This window comes from Perca fluviatilis, chromosome 12, assembly GCF_010015445.1.
Source record: "Perca fluviatilis chromosome 12, GENO_Pfluv_1.0, whole genome shotgun sequence".
Lineage (NCBI taxonomy): Eukaryota > Metazoa > Chordata > Actinopteri > Perciformes > Percidae > Perca > Perca fluviatilis.
In genome coordinates, this window is record NC_053123.1 from 7,196,396 (window position 1) to 7,218,830 (window position 22,435).

The following is a 22,435-nucleotide window of genomic DNA, read 5'->3' on the forward strand; positions in this document are numbered from 1 at the left end:
CCATCGTGACGTCATGGGCCAGTCAACGCGGAAGATCCGAGCTCCATGATTGCTTTATGCGCTTTTGAGCACTCTCATTGGAATGAACGGGGCTTCCCGCCGAACGCTGTATCCAGTTCTCTTAATCCATCCATGCCCTAACCCTTGCCTAATCCAAGTGCCTTCCAGGCAGCACTGCCTGGAAGACAACGTTGGGGGCTTAAAACACCAAACACCGCAGATACCATACAGTTAAAGCCACATTTATCTGCAGAGCTAGCTAACACGAAAGGCAAGCTAGTTTTTTTTTCTTTTTTTTTTTTTTTTACTAAGTAAACCTTAAAAAATTATAAAACAGAGATTCTAATTTGGCAATAGCCACCCTCAAAGCAAGATTAGGCTTACAATTTAAGTGTCTGTGTTATCATAAAAAGTATCTAAATTAGAATAGTTTTAGCATGAAAGGAGGCAGCGAGAAGAATTATGAGGAGCTAAGAATCAAAGAAAAAAAAATCCTCAGAGCTTCTGAGCTAAAAGGAAATTTGTGTGTATACGCTTAACACTGCACACATGCACACCCCCCCACAACCTCCCATCCTATCAGAGTCTTGGCCATCCCGAGAGGCCGCCGTTGGTCGCTGGCTGATGTCTGGGCTTCATACATTTTTAATGAGGCCTCTCACTTTCTCCACAATAGGCACTATACCACTAGACTGCAGTGCGTCAACACATCCTAATGCTACCCGCACATATACTCGAACACCTGCAAACATGCGTGCATCATACATGCACCAGACAGCAATAGCTTTGTGATAAACCTTGTTTTTCCCCCCCATTTCATTCACACACACCAAATCATCCCTTCACACAATCTGCTGAGAGGCACAAAGGGGGTAGAGAATTGTTAGTGGTGTGTCACGTATGTGTGAGGATACTTTCTTAGCAGGATGTGTCGTATTGATTAGTTCCCTGCGATTATTACCCTCCCATCAAAGACCCCCCGCCCCCAGACTGTCTGCTAACTCCCAACTGAAAAGGCCACTTTAACACACACGCATCGCGAACGCGACACACGACGCGACGCATCGCACGCATGACGCACACACACACACACACACACACACACACACACACACACACACACACACACACACACACACACACACACACACACACACACACACACACACACACACACAAGCTTCAGGCCAACATATCCACTGGCTGTCTCATGCTGTGTACAAATCCTGAGCAGCAAACCTTACTGCAACTGAACATAGCATTGGTTTTCATAATCCTTAGCCTCAAATTTCACTGTAATCCTTTGAAAAAATAAGTAAAAGAGAGGCACACGGGCAGACAGGGAGAGAGAGAGTGGGAGAGAGAGGGAGAGAGAGAAAAGCAATGTTTGAACACAATGAAAAGGGAGAAAAAGAGAAGAGGGAATACAGTATGTACAGTATGTATACAAATGATCAGAGGCAGAGAAGGTCTCAAGTATTACACATACACACATGCACACGCGCGCGCGCGCGCGCGCACACACACACACACACACACACACACACACACACACACACACACACACACACACACACACACACACACACGCCTTGTCAGATTTTATAAGATAACCAAGTGCTCTGTGGCAATAAACATTGTGAGTTCAGTAATCATGGATGGATAACTGATTGGGCCTCCTGGGTACAGATCTAAGGGCCCAAGGGGTCAGGAGGCCAGAAACTCTGTTTGAAGTAGGGATGCACTCTTTCAAACTCTTTCAAACTCCATACCTAGACTCTGGGATACCAGTGTTTGTTTCTATTTTATTTCTTTATTTTTGACAGGACAGCTGAAGACATGAAAGAGAGAGAGGTGGAATGACATGCAGCAAAGGGCCGCAGGTCAGAGTCGAACCCTGGCCCGCTGCGTCGAGGAGTAAACCTCTATATATGGGCGCCCACGCTACCAACTGAGCTATCTGGGCGCCCCGGGATACCAGTGTTTAATTAATAAGCTTTATGCCTCACTGTGTGGAATTGACTGGGGACACTCTTTTATGATTTATTATGAGGTGCACTTAAATGCACCATAAGTTTACAAGGTGCACCTGAACTGCACAATGAAGTCCCGTCGGAGCCCACAGGCTTTACCGGTCGTTGTTTCTTTACATAACTCAGGGGAAGGCAACATGTTGCCACACTGATGATTTCAGGAAAGCAGGAGGAACTTGCACTTCTGTTGTTTCTCCGTCATCTCCGACTCTGGCAATGGCCATGGTGTCTGGAAAAGTGCAGCTGCAGGCTACCAGTAAGCTAACGTTACCCTGTGTCTTTAGCTGCATGCTACCTGCCAGTAAGCTACGCTGTGTTGTCTGTGTGCTGTTTTTTTCTTCGGACGTGCGCAAGTAGGCGGGGATTGACAGAACAAAAATGATATAAAAACAGGATTGAATTGAATAGATAAGCCCTATTGTCACTGATACCGGATCCAGGTATTTGGGTCAGTATCGGCCCGATATCGGATACAAGTATCGAATTGGTGCATCCCTAGTTTGAATTGACTGTTAACAGTTGTTATTGTAAAGGCAATCTAATTACTACAAAGCGACACAAACTTACTTCAAAGAGATGTAAAAAGAATACAAAGAGCCACAAAACAACTACAAAGAGATGCAAAACCTCCACAGGCGGTAGGATGGGTGGGGCACATACCCAGTGGCCCATTGTCTCATAATTTGGATGTCAGTTATGTGAGGAGGGCTCCCAGTGGATGTTGTGTGTGTGTGTGTGTGCATGAACCCAGCTCAAGCAAAAATAAAGGCAGTCTTCGACCTTGCCCGTTTGCCTGTGACTTGTCGTCTGACTGGCTTTTTATTGAAATTCCCTTTTGCTCTCCATAGAATGGGCATTAATAAGGACACAAGTGCCGGCTTTGAATAGCCCCTCACTCCTTTCTCAGGAGGTCTAAACCCAGCGTTCACACAGCAAGTGTTCCTCCAGCCCCTCTCTATGACTAACTCGCTATTTTCTCCTCCTCTACCTTAATTCTATGAACACTAATGGGTGATATTGATGGGTTCGAAAGCATGGGTTTTTGGGGGTAATTACAGTTTTACACCACAAATGGATCTAAATGGGTTTTTGCGACACTCTATTGATCTTTAAGGGGTGAATTGTTCTTTTTTTGCCTCCCGCCAGTCAGTACAGAGAGCCACAGAAGGATGGCAAGGCTCTTTGCCAGAGCAGGGCCAAATGCAGTATAGTAACAGCCAAGAATACTGTACAGTATTACAGTCCCATCACTGAGCACATTTTCTGTTCCTTATTTGAATCCAGGTGGTGAGTTATAAATGATGACAAATACATTTAAATGAATGTTGAATGTGTGTGTGTGTGTGTGTGTGTGTGTGTGTGTGTGTGTGTGTGTGGGGGGGGTGTTATGGGGCTAGGATGAAATAGCAATTTTCTCCTGACCAGACTGCTCAGTGAAAGCATAATTCCTAAGCACATTATGACAATAACCATTCATCATAATTGTCATGGATTCTTTTATGCTGTCAAATTATAATATGTACAAATATAATAATCAGGTATAGAAAATATTTTTTTTTAATTGTATTATTACACTGAAGACACTGGTGGTTTATTTCTCTGAAGGCAACATACAGTAGAATGTTTTTGATGCCACCAGCAGTTACAAGTGTCTCGACATTTGATTACATTTTGAAAAGTAATGCATTCATTGCATGGTGGTTTTAATAGTCCTTTGAGTCTAGCCTGGTGCCAGACCTCTGAATTGCTGCCCACATTTTTACAGCAATTCAAAGAGGTTAATGTTTTTCTCAATCAGCCAATCAGAGCTTTTGAGGTGGGATTAAGAACGTGGAGGTCATCTTCGTGTGCCAAAGCCAGATTGGTGGTGGTGATGGGATCGACACAGCTGCAAGTAGATTCTTGCCAAGTTTAGCGCTCATGATATAATCCTAGTAATGGCCCGAGCCCACAGACATGAAGTGACAGGATCAACAAATGAGGATTGGGCATGACCATTTCTTGTTTTTATCTTTGTGTCATAGGGAAACACAACCAACAATAAGACATAAGTCAGAATATTCTTGCCTTTTCTCGCCAGGGTTGACAACTTCTTTGACATCTTTCATGATGTTGAGCCATGAAAGCACAGAGCACTCGAAAGCAAAATGAGAATTATATTGTTGGTGCTGTATGGGGAACAGGATTGTCTCTGGCACTATGTCATGCAATTCATGAAAGACAGCAAGCTACGATTGGTCAGGATCTAAGGTGTAGCCATGTCTGTTGGCCAAGGTACAGCAAAGATGTATTATTGCCTGATCTGACACAGTGGCCATGTAGTCTGATCCCAACAGAAACAACAACTTTTAAAGGAAGAGTTAAGACATTTTGGGAAATACAGCTATTCTTGTCAAGAGTTAAATGAGAATATTGACACCACTCTCATACCTGTCTGTTAAATATGAAGCAACAGCGAGCAGCCGGTTAAGTCAAAATAGCATGAAGACTGGGAGCAGCAGGAAGCAGCTAGCCTGGCTCTGTCCAAAGGTAACAATGTCAGGACGGATTCATCAGTTACTACTGATGGGTGAGAGATGAAAATATGTTCCCACACAGAACACGACTAACATGAATAAAAGTCAGACTGAATAATAAAGTGAAAACAGAGTGGCACTTCAGTCTGATTATCAGGCTATTTTGAGTCTCACATACACTAAAACACTTTACACAGTGGCTAACAGCATTTATTTATCACTTTGTATTGTTTGTATGAAAATAAGAAAAATGCATTATCATAAACACATCACTTTACCGTCACCTGTCTTTTGATTACAGTCATATCTCCCCACTCATTGTTTGATTAACGGACGGTTTGTTTGATTAAAATACGCTGCCGCCTGATTGGAATGATTTTAATCAAAAATGATCCAACGCTGCGCCAGTGGTTGGCTGCTGTCTGATGAAAATTACCTGCTGTTGCAATCACCTGATTATTCGCCAGAAACATTATTGTCATACTACCTTGGGGCTTTTGAAAGATTAAAGAGCACTTGTAGTTTCCGTTTTACAAGAAGGAACCATGAAATATTCATATGTCTGTTTGTGTCAACTGCTTTTTTAACAAGATACATTATTGACTTAGGCAGCCTGTCTTGGCTTAGATTTTGCCTTCTTACTGTGGGGGCAAACATCCCACGGTATATATTGTGTAATTGCCGTTTTTGCACATACTTGAGGCTCCATTTTCTTTTATGTTTTCAGTTTTGTGTGCACACATCATCGACAGTACATTGTGCTGTTGTGACCTTATGAATTCTACCTTTGGGGATTAAGAAATTGCCAATAAATCCATTTCTGTGCGCTAGTAGAATATTAAGGAGCATTTGTGGAAGTGGGTGGCATCAGTAGGAGTGGACTCCAGCTGTTTGGTATTTGCAACAAGGCTCAGAACGCATCATGAAACCATTCGTTGGCATTACGGTTATTGCACACCAGGGTACATTATCTTTCCATTACATCAGGCAGTTTGATAGAGTCATACTCTCAGGGCACTTCTAATTTCTAGCGGTACATCTGGGATTTCTTATAAGCACTACCTTCCTTTTGCTGATACCAGCTGATCCTTGTTCCACACCAAATCAGCAATGTTGGTTCATTTACGTAAGCTGTAGAAAGCAAATACACTGATGCTACTGTCTGGTGCGGAAAAGTTACCAGTTGGACCTTCATCGGCGTTTGCACCCGCTTGTAGTATTTTGAATGAGGGTGTTGTTTTGTTTCTGGCCGTCTCATCTGCAACAAATGGTTAAATTGTACGCCAAACCTTACGCGAACTGTTTTCTCGCTGTAGTGCGAGAGTCAAAGTCATTTTTGGCCTGACATTGGCAAGTCCTGTAAGGATAGTAATTGGATTTCCAGAATAAGCGAAAATCTCCTTTCTCTCTGTGCCCTGCTCAAGTAATTGAGGTTAAATGAAGTGGTCAACCATGCACTAAACCTCAGTGGGTGTTCATGGGCAGATGTGCGCAGCATAAAGAAGAGTGCTAATCTAAATTCTTTAGTGTTCAAACTCAGTAAAATGCTTCAACTAACAAATGTCGGGGCTATTTTTCTGATAGAAAATGTTAAAAGTTGTCAAGATCACTCAAGTGTAGCTGTAAGTGTTGAGAACAAAAAAGCATTGTGTGTGTTTTGTGTGCGCAAACTTACCAAACATCCTCCGCGTCCACATCGCATTCAGCACCAAACTGGCAAATATCACAGGTGGACGTTTCCTTCTGCCCTGCCTCGGCGGAGCCCTCTCCTCCTAAAAGTGCCAGAAAGAGATGGGGAGGGGGGGAGGGGGGGAGGGGAAGGTTTAACGCCTGTTTCATCCGAGACAGATTTGTAACAACGTGTCTGTGACTATATTTGTCTAACACTCAACTGGTTCATTCAATGGGAGTGTAAACCTGTAACAAAGGCCCGTAACAATGCCCCTCTCACAAGGCAATGTGACCGTGAGAAATCAGCCTTGGACGGCTCAAGTGCATTTATATTCTGCCATATCCAGCCATAATCCCACCGAAGCCATCCCCTTCATCCTTTCCCCGATTCTCCACCTTCTTCTGCTCCCCCCCTGACTCTCCTCGCCTGACTCTCATCTATCACTCCCAATATCCCCCACTGATCTTTTTGGAGTCCCTCTTTTATTTCATCGTGCTGATTTTCTCATGCGGTGAGTGCGACGACTCCTCGGTGGCGGGGTGGGTACTGGCGTCAGGCTTATGGTGGCTTAGGGACTCCGCCGGTGCATATCACGCCTCATGAGCGGCCGAGGGGGAGAAGAAAGGAGAAAAAAAAGAAAAAGCAATCTGGCCAATCTCAAATTGCATTCTCCCACCACAGAGGACTCATCCAGTCTCCGCAAGCTTTCGCTCTTCTTCCTTTTCCCCTCGGCCCTCTTCTTCATTAGAAAAGCTCTATTTTTAAACTTGCTAGGGCCCGTGAGGGCAACTTTGCAAAAGAAGACGAAGAGGTGGAACTTGGCATCATTTCCACATGTCATATCTTTAATCTCCCCAAGACAAGCGCATGCACAGACACCCGCGCTGCCGCCACCATGCATGGCTCCCATGTGTCGCCACTTTCATTTTCCCTTCTGAAACTTTTGTTATTTCTTGTGATCCCTGGGCTGGATGAATGGGAGAGAACTCTGGTAGAGAGGTTTAACCTGATTTTCTGCTGTCAAGCTTAAGTTGGGTTTGACGCTCCTATTCTAAAGTCAAAGTGAGTTAACGTTACTTCACTGTTAAATCTAGTTAGCATGTGACTTTACATAATTCTCAGCTTGGATTTTGTGGCTGGTGGGTCAGATTATCCCAACAACTTCATGCTCCTCTTTTGTCTGTGTCCAAACACACTGTGCAGCCTACAAGATTGAAATGTTCCTTTGCTGGGGATGTTAAGCTCCTCTCAAACGTCCTGCCTTTGCTTTCAATGTTTCCTTGTTCCTTTTGAAGCCGTGTCTGAAGCTGCGGGTGTTGGAAGGCAGCTATGGCGGCGAGGTAGCGTGTCCTCTGAGTGTTGGACATTTGCCGTCAGGTGGCAAGATGTACATTCTGTATTCACGGCTTTGGTTCGCTTAACCTTGAGGTGTGAAGTTGTGTTAGCACGTAGCCCGCCGATGCAGCTTGCAAGCATGTGATGGCCTAGGGGTTAAGGAAGTGAACTTGGGACCATGAGGCTGTTGGTTCAATCCCCAGACCAGCAGCATAAAATTCTGGGTGGGGAAAGAGCAATGCTTGTCCCTCCCTCATTACCTAACAAATCAGACTGTGGTTGTACTGGGCTGCTTCCAGGTATGAATGTGGAACTGTGTGAATGTGACAGGTTGTTGCTGCAAATGAGAATTTGTTCTCAATCGACTTACCTGGATAAATAACAGTGTTTGCTGCAAAAACCCTTTTTGAAAATACTGTCATATATAATTCTAGGATTTAATCTATTGAAAGTTCCACTGGAGCCTTATTTGTTTCCAAAATGTTCTTGAATTAATCTCCAAACATTTCTCTATTTGATGATAATTAAGCTGCTATAAATATAGTTAAGGCATCTCAAAATAATGGCATTTAAGTTGTGAAAGAAAAATGTTGGCTTATACCAAATTACTAGGAGCTGTAAGTGCATGCAAAGCCAGAAGTAACGAGACTCTTCATACCGCCACCTGTCTCTGCTACCGAGATCATGAACCTCATCATAGTTTATTTAAACAATTTTTTTTCGATGACAGGGAGGGTCAAATTAAAAAAGGCACCATCAACTTGCACTGTGGGAAATATATGGTAGGATCTACCATCTAGTGTTTTGGAGCTTGATCCATACTAAGGACAAAAGATCAGAATATCTCCTTCTCTGCAACAAATATTTAGATTTATCATTACTTTTATAATCTGTCTTGCGACTTCCACAGCGTTCTTGAAGTGCAATATTAAATCGCTTCCACGTGGCTCATTTAACAAATTCCAAATCCATATGCATACAAATAACGAATGTGACGATTGTTGTTTGTCATGTCACAAAAAAAAGTCAATAAAATAAAACAGTTGAAAAATGCTATCAAAAAAGTACTGAAACATTTAAAAAAATGAATATGTAGTAAAATATGTGTTGTTGCTAGCTACTTAATAGTGAGTTTATTATAAGTTTAGAGCATTTTTTGCCCCTAGTATGGTTCAAGCTCCCAAAACTCTATAGCATATTTTCGTTAGACATTCCGTGCCCTGTTAAATGCCTGCAGTGTGTAAGGCAGGCCCGGTATATATTTGTTGTCTCAATCCCTATGGTTATTTCCTCCTGAGCCACAGAAGACATTATACAACTCACAGTACTACTCTGCCTGACTTAACTGATCTTTAAAGTTCCCCTTTTAAACTCACTAATGCAAGCAATACCTCCAAACCCACGTTTCTTAAAGGTCCGATGACATGGTGCTCTTTGGATGCTTTTATATAGACCTTAGTGGTCCCCTAATACTGTATCTGAAGTCTCTTTTATATAGGCCTTAGTGGTCCCCTAATACTGTATCTGAAGTCTCTTTTATATAGACCTTAGTGGTCCCCTAATACTGTATCTGAAGTCTCTTTTATATAGGCCTTAGTGGTCCCCTAATACTGTATCTGAAGTCTCTTTTATATAGATCTTAGTGGTCCCCTAATACTGTATCTGAAGTCTCTTTTATATAGACCTTAGTGGTCCCCTAATACTGTATCTGAAGTCTCTTTCCTGAAATTCAGCCTTGGTGCAGAATAACAGCCACTAGAGCCAGTCCCACAATGAGCTTTCCTTAGGATGTGCCATTTCTGAGTCTGTAGCTATTGAGGAGGAGAGAGGGGGCAAGGTGGAGGGTAGGGGTGTAGCCTTGACCAACTGCCACTTTGCTCGTTTGAAAGCCATGATGTCTCTCTCTCATGGGTTGGCCAAATTCTCTGGGCGGGCAAAGCAGAGAAAGGGGAGGTAACCTTGCTTGTTATGACCTCATAACAAGCAAGATTCCAGAACAGCTCATCTGAGCTTTCATTTTCTCAAAGGCAAAGCAGGATACCCAGGGCTCGGTTTACACCTATCACCATTTCTAACCACTGGGGGACCATAGGCAGGCTGGGGGAACTCATATTTATGTTAAAAAACCTCATAAAGTGAAATTTTCATGCCATGGGACCTTTAATTCATATACATTCAAGGTGTGTTGTCTGTGTTGTTCTCAAGCAGGGCTTTAGTACTTGAGTCCGGACTTGAGAAGCTTTTCTGTTGTCTCAGACTCGTTGGTATTTGGACTCAGACTTGTCTCGGACTCTGCTTGTTGGACTCGACAAATATTCTAGTTGTCTCGACCGAGTCCAGCACACTATGCTTTTGTTCTAAAGAAACTTCCTCCTTCAAAACAAAACCATTGACGAAGCGCACTCGTTCAGAAAACAGCTATTAGTTTATTTCTAAATCCATCGGGAACAAGTAATACGTTCAAGAATGGGAACATTTTATATTTTAAGTAAATAATGTGGCCTAATTTGACCCTTTTTTTCTACGATCTTGACTGTCTCTCATTTGGCCTCGGTCTTGACTTGGACTTGAACCTCTTTGAACTTGGTCTTGACTCAGTCTCGACTAGTCCTGGTCTTGGACTTGACAAAGGTGGACTTGACTGCAGCCCTGTTCTCAAGTGTTCAACTGTGTAATGACTGTGCAATTATATCATGTCTTTTGTCTAACATCAGAGTTTAAGGTACTGTAGACGCAGAGACTGTAGCTGATTGAATTAGCCAGTTGTGACTCCTTGACCACTGTTGAAATGTAATTTCCCTCATTTCCACCCATTGTGCACTGCATGTAGTGTTGTGTGAAATCTTCACAGGGCTCTCGTGGGCACCAGAGCTAGCCAGTCTCTCTAGCTGCTCTGTACTCTGTCAAATGATCAGCTCCACATAAAAGCTTTTGGGCAGGCAAGCATGTAAGCTCTCCCACGACTCTCCTACGAGAGAGAGAGAGAGAGAGAGAGAGGGGGGGGGGGGGCAGTGGACTGTGCACATTTTTGTAATGCCTGCTCAGATTTCTTACCCTTATGCACGTACATGCACGACGCAAATGCCAACACTGTCTCCTGTCCTTCTTCTTTCTGTCCTTTGCTTCCTTACACTACAGCTAACACATCTTGTATGCACTCTCACACACACTCTTCCCCAGATCCCCATACACGGTACTGCAGGCACAATTACCAAAGGCGGCTGGGGACAGGCAGTGTTTTCCACTTCTCAAATCCCTGATAGAGTCTCCTGTAGCACTAACACAACATCTCCCCTGTCTCTGTGTCTGCTAATCCCTGGAATAAGGAGACACAACTGGGTAATGACTGAAATGATTAGCCCATCTACTGCCCCCGCGATCACCCCCACCAGCTCCTACACCACCTCGTATCGACCCACGCTTGGGCCGGACGAGCCTCCTCCGTGACTACTGTCCTAGCCTCACCTTCCTCTCCCCCAAATCCTTTCTTTGCTTTCTTCCTTTTGTGTCGAGGACTTCACTTAATGAACACAATACTTTCTCTATGTACATGTTAGGGCTGGGACGGTTACCGCATTATCGCAATACCGCGGTCACGTGACGCCTACCGCGGGTCTGAGCGCGTCACCGTCATCACCGCCAAAAAAAACAAACATTGGCCTGCACAAGTGTGCACGTTGTGTCTAATGAAATGATTGATATGTAATATGTTATGACACGGATTGTGTTTGATGACATTGCGTCTTACATGGATTCAACAAAATTTATCATCAAAAGATGGAGCAAATCCGACCTTTCGCGAGTTGGGGAGCACAATGTTCCATGACACATAAAAACATTGCATTCATGTTGACTATTAGGATAATTGGCTGATGACTAATTATTGTAGTATGTTTTCGGAGCTTTAAGTTTACCTCTGTGACCACGTTATCTTATGTTTCTTCTTCGATTCCCTGCAATGCCCAGCCGCGTCCTGCTGCGTCCGCTGCATCCACCCGTGCTCTGCAGTGCCATGTTACATCCCGCAACGCCCTGCTGTGATGGTCATACGCACAGAGTAGTCAGGATCCGGTATAGGAGACTGCACTACTCAGTATGACACGATGTGCCCTGCTATGACATGAACTTCCACGATGACCTTCAAAGTCACCCATTATCTTTAATGTGACTGGCTGTGTAATGTCTTGTATCGGAGAAATGTCTTTGGCAAAGGCATTTCTCCGTTCTCAGCTGAGGTAGACACATTAACGTTACAGCTGCAGTTTTTACCATTGCACATTAGCCTAGCAGCTAGCCGAGTATCCTTCTGTTTATAGCTTCATCCCGATAAAACGGCGCAGTTGAATTTTAGCCTGCATGCAGGTGTCGTAGCCTAAAACGGCTTATACTGGTAGAGAGAGCAACAAGTTAGCGGACTGCCGAGTCGCCCTCTCTGCTCTCTGTCTGCTCAGCTTCTAGACAGGCTGCACTCGGCAAACTATTTTATTTATATTTTACTTTATTTACAAAAGAGCTTTCTGAACTGTCTGTGGAATGGATCAACGGAGATGAGAGAAACCATTGTGGCCCTAAATGACAGCAAAACTCAGTAAAGACTCTCACATTGAGCTGAAATGGAAACACTGTGTGCTGCAATCTTTTTATACAGTCTATGGCTGCAACATATGTTTTAAGGTTTAAGCCGATGTTTTTTTCGGGGGTAACGCCATTCACTTTAGCGGCAGTATTGACAATAGATAAAGCCACCGTGTCTTGTTGTATTGTTCACTTTTAACTCAATTTACATCTTCTTTGCCATCTATTTTTCCTCTCCCTTTTCCTCACGGCGCCACTCATACGCTACTCTCCGTTACCGCTCGCTCTCCTTGCCACATGGGCACGGACGTCACTCACTTAAGGCACCCTGCCGTTCTCGCTGTAATTTACGCTACTCTCGTAAGGGGGTTTGCGGTATACTGCTCTACAGTGGAATTTCTTGCTTTTCAACCGCGGTAAGAAAAAATCCATACCGTTCAAGCCCTACTAGTACATGTAGCTTTTGTGTGACTTTAGCACAACAGGAAGGGGAAAGAGGACTACGAGGCAAAGTCAAGGGAAACGGAGATAAAGTTACTAAGAAGAGAAGAAGAGATTAGAGTGAAATGATGAGTTAAAGTGGAGATAAGCAGGATAAGAAATCACAAAGGTGCTGTGGAGCTTCCACAGGGGGTTAAAGAGCATCTTTAATCCCCTTACTGGTGTCTGGAGTTTGGCCTTGCTGTAAATACTAGATGCATGCACGTATGCATACAAATTCACATTACACAACAAAATTCATCTACCCTTTCCCACTGAAGATGGAAAATTTTTTTCTCTTATTGTAAAATAGAAGCAGGGACAGCCACTGTGCACGGCAAACTAGAAAAAGAAATATCTGATGATATTTGCACATTGACTTATAGAATAAAATCCATAGTAAATTAAACAAAAGAAAAAGAAAACTGTGCAGTTTAGCTGAACTTGATATAAATGCAGCGGCACCGTGGCTCTGCCCGGCGCTTAGCACCGCCCATGACGACTGGGATTGGTTTAAATAAATGCCCGTTTTTCTCCCATCCCAGTATACTGTGTGGACTAGCCAGACCCTCTTCTGCAGCGCTGTGGTGGAGGGTCTGGCAAAGCGAGACTAGGACAAATATAAAACACAAAATAATTAACTGCACAAGTATTCAATTTACTGTAAATATTAAGAAGATGCATAATAAGTTTGGAAGGTCTAACAGCTGATCAGTCCGTCATTTTCTGGCAAAAAATTACAACGGGACTTTATGACTACATTATGACTAAAGAAACATTCCAAACAAATCCGATGGAGTGCTGAGATTGAATGTGAAGCCAATTTTCTACGTTGATTATTCATGCAAATTGGATCATTTTGTGTTTTTACCATTTGTTCATTCACCCCAAACAGCCAGAGTACAGACTGTACAGATGTTAGCTGGAATGCTTAGCTCGCTCACTGATTTACAAATTTCCAGGAACCTTCCTCCACACTACTCCATTTCTTTTTGTCTGCATACATTAATGAATTTGAGCCATAAAGCCTTGGCCCTTAAACATTTTCATCTCCATTAGATCATCTCCATACAGATGTATGTCTGTTTATGTCCACGCATGATGTTCGCATTGACTTTATCTGCAATCACAGCTTAGATTCAGTCCAAGCACACTTTGAGACAAGTTTATGAAAAGTACCAACCGGAGAGCAAGCATTTGTCAACTACATCCACAATGCATTCAGAGGGATGACGCCGTAATAGAGCAACCCAGCAGTCATTCTTTTGATATACAGCATTGCTTTGAAATGAAGAAAATTACAAAAGCACTGACAATTCTTCAGTGTACAATGACTTAAATAATAAAAAAATAGAAACGACACGACACGGCAGTAAATGGGCCTGAAGTAGTGCAGGAAGGGCACTGGTAAGAAAGACCATCAAGAGTAAAGAGTTACAAGGTTTCATGGCTAAGATGACACTAAGACACTGTTGCTAGGGTGATTCAACTGTCGCTGATTTATGGCTGTTAAAAAAAGACAACCTCACATGGCGTTTAGGTAAGAGTTTTCCAGCAGCCAAATTGGAGACTGCGAACCAAAGTGGAAGAAGGTTCTACTCTCCCACACACCCAAAATAAATGGTCTCAACAGCTCAAGCAATTTCACAGTCATGCAACCTGACAACAGAAGAATGGGGGACGAATTGCAGTGTCCAATTTGTCCCCAAGCTGATCGACCTATTGACATAGACTCAAGGCTGTAACCGCTGCCAAAGGTGCCTCTGCTTTATATTGACATGAGGGGTGAATGTTCCTGTGTGTTGCTTTTGTATTCTTTCCTGTTCTTGGTCTGCCTTCCTTTCTTCCTCACTCTATCCCATCTTGCGCTGGATATTACCGTATATAGCACGCGTATTTTTTTCTACATGAACACATACTGTACTGTATGTACAGTGGCATGGTGTGTTGGTGCCTTTCTCCATGTGATTACATCAGTGAAACAAAAAGGGAGTTTTAGGGAAGGAGACAAGAAGAGAGATCGTTCATTTGAGCGTGTGCGTGCGCGCACACACACACAACACACACACACACACACACACAAACAAAGACAGGAGATTTAGGGCACTCTAGTGTGCGGCTATCATGCGGATGATGAATGAAGCCCACACATCCCTGGAAAACAGAGCAAGACCACTCCGACCTTGGCTGCGAACACACTGGGGAGAGGAGGAGAGGGCTGGGAGGGAGACACGCGCTGTTACGTCCAACATATGGCTGTGTGTGGTCGCTGAAACGGATTGAGTGTAAATCCCACATGGCTCTCTATTGTTACTGAAACCTGAACTGAACCTTCAAAAAGGTTTAGGCTGCGTTCAGACTAAACGTTTTTACAGCCATTTATTTAAACTCCCTGGCGCATTTCCCTGATTTGTTTGGTTCATATGGGCAAGTGTGATTTACTTTGTATGGCAGCTGGATTCCCGTGATATCACAAGATCACGCGTGAATTTTAGGATCACAAATCACACGCAAATCCATCTAGTCAGGCTTCAAGTCATGCGCTTGTGTCCGGACAACAGGGGACCGAAACCAATCAGAGTCCGGTGAGGAGCTACTGGCAGCTACGGGTGTGGTTTTAGGTGTGCGTGACTGTTCGTTCAAACAACAATCGTTCATCCAATCACCTGCCGGGTATTTCAAAACAGTTTCCGATGACGGCTTCTCAGATGGTTCTGTGTAACAAGCCATCTGGCGCGTCAGGTTACAGTGTGATGCAATGTGTTGTAATATCGCAATCTGGCATTCAACATGCATGAAATCTGTTGTATATCTGTTGATATTGGACATTGAGAATCAGTTAGGGACAATCCAACTGACAAATTATGTAATGACAGGATTTATTTACTCATTCAAACTTCCTATGCAGTACAATAGAACAGTGATACACCCTGTAGACAGTTTTCTATAGCTTACCCTAATTGATATAAATGAGGTAGACAAAATATTAGAATCACATCTCAGTATAACACAATATAATTAAACAGCGGTACAAACAACAGCCTCCAAGTTGAATCAAAACTCTGAAACAACAAAAAGTAAACATCAGAACCTTAATTAGGGTGCAGAGCTGTTGTATTAGACTGCAAACGTTTTTAGCTATGTGCACCTAATACATTTCTCCTAATTACATATACCCAATTGTGTCCCGAAAGAGTGGTATACAGGCTACAGATTAATTGTCCAATGCCAGTGAAACAAAATTATGCCTATTGGCAGCTGTGATACATCTTATCGAGGGCTGTTTTCTTCCCGCAAATGGACATGTGATCCATGTAAGGCAATACAGGAAGCAATAAACATAAGCCACAGAGCTGATAATGGCCCGGGATGATGATACTGAATCTATGGTACCGTCATATTGTATCTGCATCACATTGCCATCTGCACACGCAGTTTGAAGTCCGACTCATCTAAGATGTGGTCTTTCAGTTGCGTGGGGAGCTCCATTAAAAGAAGACTGCTGACAATTAAACTATGAAACCCATCAATCAAAATGGCATTATCAGCAGGCCGCTGCCCCAAGTGGCCAATCTGACAGGGCTGGGCCAGAAAACAGAAGACCAGCCAAATAATCCATAAACATAATGGACATCAATATTGAAAAGATGACAGATGAGACTGCCGACAGAAGCCAGGATTCAATTTCTGTTCTTTTTTTCCTTTCTTGCAGGAGACCATATCGCTTTCCACAAAGTCATTTGTCAGCCATAAGGCCGATGAGGAGAAGCCGAGCTTCTCCAAAAAGTGAGCCAAGGGCGGTTGTTCCAGTGACGTGGGGTGACAAAATGAATCAGGCACGGGGCAATAATGACTGTGATATAAATAATGATGCTATCAAAATGCTTGGTGGGCATTGGCAGGGAAACACAAAACACAGTCCATGTAGTAGGACTCCTGTGACCAACATAAAACCCACCAAGCCATATTTTAAAAAGGCTGGAAAGGACACAAAGCACTATTTATTCACATTCAACTGACAAAAAGGCATCACAATTAGACAGTTTGTATACATGACTGAAGGCGCGGTCAGACCAAAACTTGCTTTCCATTCATTTAAATGAGGAAGCAGGCTAGACCTCTTTGCTTCCGGTCAAGAATTGATCCCACCTAATTCGCCTTGTGCATAGTTCAATCTAATTGAACTTTGAAAAATAGCAAGGCTTTCCAATGTCCAGCCAATTCAGGTGGGTGGGATTGACCTCTCATTCAGAAAATATTGATTGTAAATATCCTTGTTTATTACTGCACAGTGAAATTGTTATTACAGCATAACCTGCCTCTCTTAGTTATGCTATTATAATTCTAGACTACTGGGGAAGTTCCCTCCTTCCTATGACACACTGAGCTGCTCTCTCATCTCAGTTTTCACTTGTTTCCTTATGTATGCATCCTGTCCCAGAACTGCTTGTTACTAACCTAGCTCTGGGGAGTTTACTCCCCGGAGTCCTTATGTTTCTTCTTCGATTCCCTGCAATGCCCAGCCGCATCCTGCTGCGTCCGCTGCATCCACCCGTGCTCTGCAGTGCCACGTTACATCCTGCAACGCCCTGCTGTGATGTTCACACTCACTTAATGAACACAATACTTTCTCTATGTACATGTTAGGGCTGGGACGGTTACCGCATTATCGCAATACCGCGGTCACGTGACGCCTACCGCAGGTCTGAGCGCGTCACCGTCATCACCGCCAAAAAACAACAACATTGGCCTGCACAAGTGTGCACGTTGTGTCTAATGAAATGGATTCATTGATATGTAATGACACAGATTGTGTTTGATGACATTGCGTCTTACATGGATTCAACAAAATTTATCATCAAAAGATGGAGCAAATCCGACCTTTCGCGAGTTGGGGAGCACAATGTTCCATGACACATAAAAACATTGCATTCATGTTGACTATTAGGATAATTGGCTGATGACTAATTATTGTAGTATGTTTTCGGAGCTTTAAGTTTACCTCTGTGACCACGTTATCTTATGTTTCTTCTTCGATTCCCTGCAATGGCCAGCCGCGTCCTGCTGCGTCCGCTGCATCCACCCGTGCTCTGCAGCGCCACGTTACATCCTGCAACGCCCTGCTGTGATGTTCACACTCACAGAGTAGTCAGGATCCGGTATAGGAGACTGCACTACTCAGTATGACACGATGTGCCCTGCTATGACATGAACTTCCACGATGACCTTGGAAGTCACTGTTCCATTATCTTTAATGTGACTATTACGCCACTGTTCATCACACCCCCAACCGGCCCCGTCAGACACCGCCTACCAAGAGTCTGGGTCTGCAGATGTTTCTTCCTAAAAGGGAGTTTTTCCTTGCCACTGTCGCAACAGCCACTTCTAATGCTTGCTCTTGAGGGAATTACTGTAATTGTTGGGGCTTTGGAAATTATAGAGTGTGGTCTAGACCTACTCTATCTGTAAAGTGTCTCGAGATAACTCGTTATGATTTGATACTATAAATAAAATTGAATTGAATTGAATTGAAGCTGAGCTGCCGAGATTGCATTTCACCATTGGCCAAGTTTGGCCTGAACGCACCATAACTCTGATTGAGTCCTCATCAGGGTGGATTTATCACTGGCTTGCTCTCATGTTTTAGCAAGACCCAATCAGAAATGACAGCGATCATTTTATATTACATATGTTTAAAAATATCAAAATGAATATCTATATCGCAATATTCATAATCAATATCACAATATCACATTTTATCGATATCATGTAACCCTAATAAACACATTGCCTAAATACAATGCAGTCTAAAATGAGCAGAATTGTGTGCTGTGGCACATCTCAGTTGAGTGCCCCAAAACAGATGAAGTTCTAGTAGATATCATTTATTGTGACCGCTATTATATTTGTTAATTTAGTTCCAGTAGTAGTCCATCAGATGTCACACAAGTCAGCCATGATTTCTTCCTGTTTTGGGCTATCAGTTCTAATCAGATAGGTATCTTGTTTGTGTCTTTATATAGTGTATAGTGCCCCCTCACTAAAAACTGTGTTTACGTTGATTTATAACATAAAAACTACAATTCATTAACTAAGTATTGGACATCTATAATTTGAACAGCTTAGTATTATGCAAAAAGCATTCCACAGTGCACTGCTTGGGCAACAACAGGGTGTGGAATCAGCTTTTGTGCCTTTCTTCCTCTGTATTTGCTACGGCCCTTTTTTTTTTGAACAGTCCCTTCCTGTGTTGTGTCCCAGACAAGATTCCTGTTTTAATCCGGAAATAGGCTGAATTAGCCTAAAGCAAGTCACATTGGACTTCAAATAACACAGGGAGAAAGCAATGCAGGCTATTCATCCCTAAAGAGGACACCCATCTATTTTAAGTTACGTTTAAGTACTAATGCATTTTGACACAGCCCTAGCCCACAGCACTCACTGTCTATTGAACTGGAAAACAAATTTGTAGAATTTCTTTTGTTTAATAAACCACACTAAATAATTCATGCCCTTGTTTCTACTTAATTTCAAGTCTATTTAGTTTTATTTGAATGTGGAAGACGGCACCACCAAGGCATCAAAATGCAACGGATCACCATTATTTGGCCAATGTTTTTTTTATTTTTGTCCATCTCTCCTTCCTTCCATTACTCCATTATTTCTCCTCACAGCTCACAAGGAGTTTGAATTTCCTATCCATATCTCACATCAGCATGCTCGTTGGAAATTCAATTAAATTCCCTCTCAGTTCGCACTAGCATCTAGGCCTCTCTAACCTTGGCATATTTACTTTCCAAGCCCCAGCACAATGTGGAGAATAGACGGGAATGAGCTGGCAGGGAGTAACACACTCTCTTTCGCTGTCTCTGTCGTTATCTATTCACCCTTATGGAAAATTGTGATGCACTCTTGTTGAGTGGTCGTTCTGCAAAAAATACGCTGTCCAGTGTGGCTTGTATGGGCCATACGTAGCACACCATAACCAGTGTGGAGCTTTAGTGGATAGGTACGGAGTCACACTTCATTGTAATGCGGATGTATGTTGAAAATGATACACCCAAAATTGTCTGAGCAAATATCTTACTGTTAACTTATTCCAGAAACACTTAGAATTGTCTATGTGATGTTTTCATCAGAATGTTTATCCACTCGTCAAAAACCAGCTCTCAAATGCAACTTAATGTAACGTTGCGTAACTATTTTACCTTAAAATAACAGCTTTCAAATCATTTTGATGCTACACTGACTTGTAGTAGATCTAATCACAATGTTTGTTCACAATAACTGTGGTAGAAAACCCCTGTGTCCCATACACACAATTGAAATGCACTGAGCAAACGGGCGAGAAACAACTGGATATACTCTCATCTCCATCTAAACTGCACGCTTGATGCTCTCATACGTCAACATTTTCACTAACGTTAGGTTGCACACCTAATTTACCTGTTGGGCCACAGACCAAAGAAGATGACACCACCCAAACCAAATCAGTCAGTCCGACCGGCAGTGAGATATCACTAGGATATTAGGATATATAACACAGGAGCCCAATATCATGTTTAATCTTTTCAAAAAGATCAATGAACGAAGGCCCTCATGCCCAAACGCATTGTGGAATTAAGGCCAAGTGGAGCACAAGCTAACCTTTTTTTTTTTTTTTTTTGTCATTATAACTAGTGTTGTTGCTGCTATCTTGTGGCTGGTCATGGTGATTATTTTTGACAAGCTGGTGCTGATTTATAGATTATCTGATTTATATTTATAGGTGCTGTTACTGTAGATTTATGGCTCAAGGTAAACTAAAAGAGACACCAAGGCCCAACAGGAAAACCCATCCATATTTTGCCGTCTTTTTCCCTTCCTAGCATTCAGCTGGCAGCACACCACACCCAGATTCCTCTCCTTGCAGATGGCGAGCCCACATGGCAAACAAACAGGACAGCAGCTGACTAATAACTGTAAGCTAAAATGCTACATTTGACCAGCAATGTAATTATATACTGTGTCATTTGATGTTGTTATTACTGCTAAACAAGGCTAGCGTGGCTGCTTGTAGTATCTAGCTCTCAGAGCAGACAATGTTTTGAGTGCTTTCCAACTGCACCATGAGCAGCCACTGTTCGGTCGTTGAGTAGCTCTTCATCACAACATCATTTGGACCGTATAATCTTGTAGCAACGATGACCGCTGTCAGATGATTTTCTAGAGCCATGTTTTATTATTACTTTCCCAAAAGCATGACCTGATGGTAAAAAGCAACAAAGTGGCCCTTTAAACCTGTCTGTGTATATCCCTCACAGGGCTCCATACTAACTTTTTTCACTAGGAGCACAGTGGCCCCCAACTGAAAATTTTAGGGGCACAACCAGAAAATGTAGGGGCACACACTGTAAATAAACATGCTAACCAAATATTCATATTTCTACTAATTTCCACTGTATTACTAATAAATACTTTGATAATAGATGCAGAAATTACAATGTGCCGTTTCAAATTCAGTGTCACTTTTGAAGATGCAACACAGAAGGTAAACTGACAGCCCCATCGCTGTCATGACAGTAAAAAAAAAAAAATATATATATTTTGTTTATTATTGTATTTGTATATTATTTTTTAGTTTTATTTTCATCATGACCGTTTTTAATTGCTCTTTAATGTTTCATGCAAAGCACTTTGAATTGCCTTGATGCTGAAAGGTGCTGTAGAAATAAAGTCAAGGCAAGGCGCCTTAGAACCTCAGCCTGTCAGTCAGTCACCAGGGCATAGAAACCACTGTTGCGCCTGGCTGCTCATCTCCGAGGAAGTGTAACGTCAACAGCACCGCGACCGCTTTCGGCTCGCAATTAATAACATATCACAGCAAACGCTGTCTGCGTGAAGTTATGAAAAAATTTAACCCCACTTGAAACCACTTTAAAGGCATTTCCGTGACTCACTGTGACTTCAACAAAACTGCAGAGCCGATGTAGTTTGCATCGTCTGCAGCTCTGCGTGTGAGCGTGTGTGTGTCAGAGCTCTGCTCTCTGTCAATTTTCAGAGAGGACAGATAAGCTTGCGCTTACTCCCTCTCAGGTACCGAAATTTCAACGTTTAACGTGTAAAAAAAAGGGGGCAAATTTACTGGTCGCACATGTGCGACTGGATGTAAAATTCAGTCACACACTCTCAAATTTTGGTCGCAGTCTGGAGCCCTGCCTCAGGCAGGAAGAGGAGACAACAAAATGACAGAGAGTGAAACGATACAAGATAGAGAGCGAGACAAAGTCCATAAATGTGTGAAAATGAGGACGAATAGGATAATCATTATGTTTGGGTGCATGATACAGCAGGGATTTTGATTACTGGTAAAGTTGGCATGAGGTTAGCAGAGACTAAAGACCCTATTTTAAAGCGTAACTCTCGCCAAAATGCAACCTAGGGTCTTTTTGTGAATGTACCCGAGTCAAACTTTCGTTTAAAAGCATATTTAGGACGGAAGAGTCACTTGTAAGATTTACCATATTGTCGTTTTTCGGTCAAATGGCCTTTTGAATGGTAGTGGTAGGTGCTAGCCTCAAAATAGCTATTTTTAAAACACTAAGAAGGCTCGACACAACATGAAACTTTGCTCCAAGTATCACCAGGGGCTCTACACCTTAACGAAAGCGTTGATTACATTGTTTGTGTACCCAGAGTTTACTAAAAAGAAAGGTTTTGAACAACTCACCGTAGCTCTTGTTGTTTCTGGCCGCTACCACTTCGGCAGTCAAAACGAGTCGATATCAAAACAAGTAGCCTAGATTTAGTATATCCCTTCTGCACCTGTGTAGTTAAGGTGTAGA

At 42.7% G+C, this 22,435-nt stretch overlaps 1 protein-coding gene across 3 annotated transcripts in view; it reads right to left on the reverse strand.

Moving 5' to 3' along the window:
* Positions 1 to 22,435, reverse strand: part of tmeff2a (transmembrane protein with EGF-like and two follistatin-like domains 2a) — a 135,702-nt gene that overhangs the window by 14,465 nt on the left and 98,802 nt on the right. For all 3 annotated transcript variants that reach the window (XM_039818568.1, XM_039818567.1, XM_039818566.1), the window contains exon 5: positions 6,225 to 6,321. In XM_039818568.1, the coding sequence (XP_039674502.1) occupies positions 6,225 to 6,321 (97 nt within the window). The remainder of the gene's footprint in view (positions 1 to 6,224; positions 6,322 to 22,435) is intronic.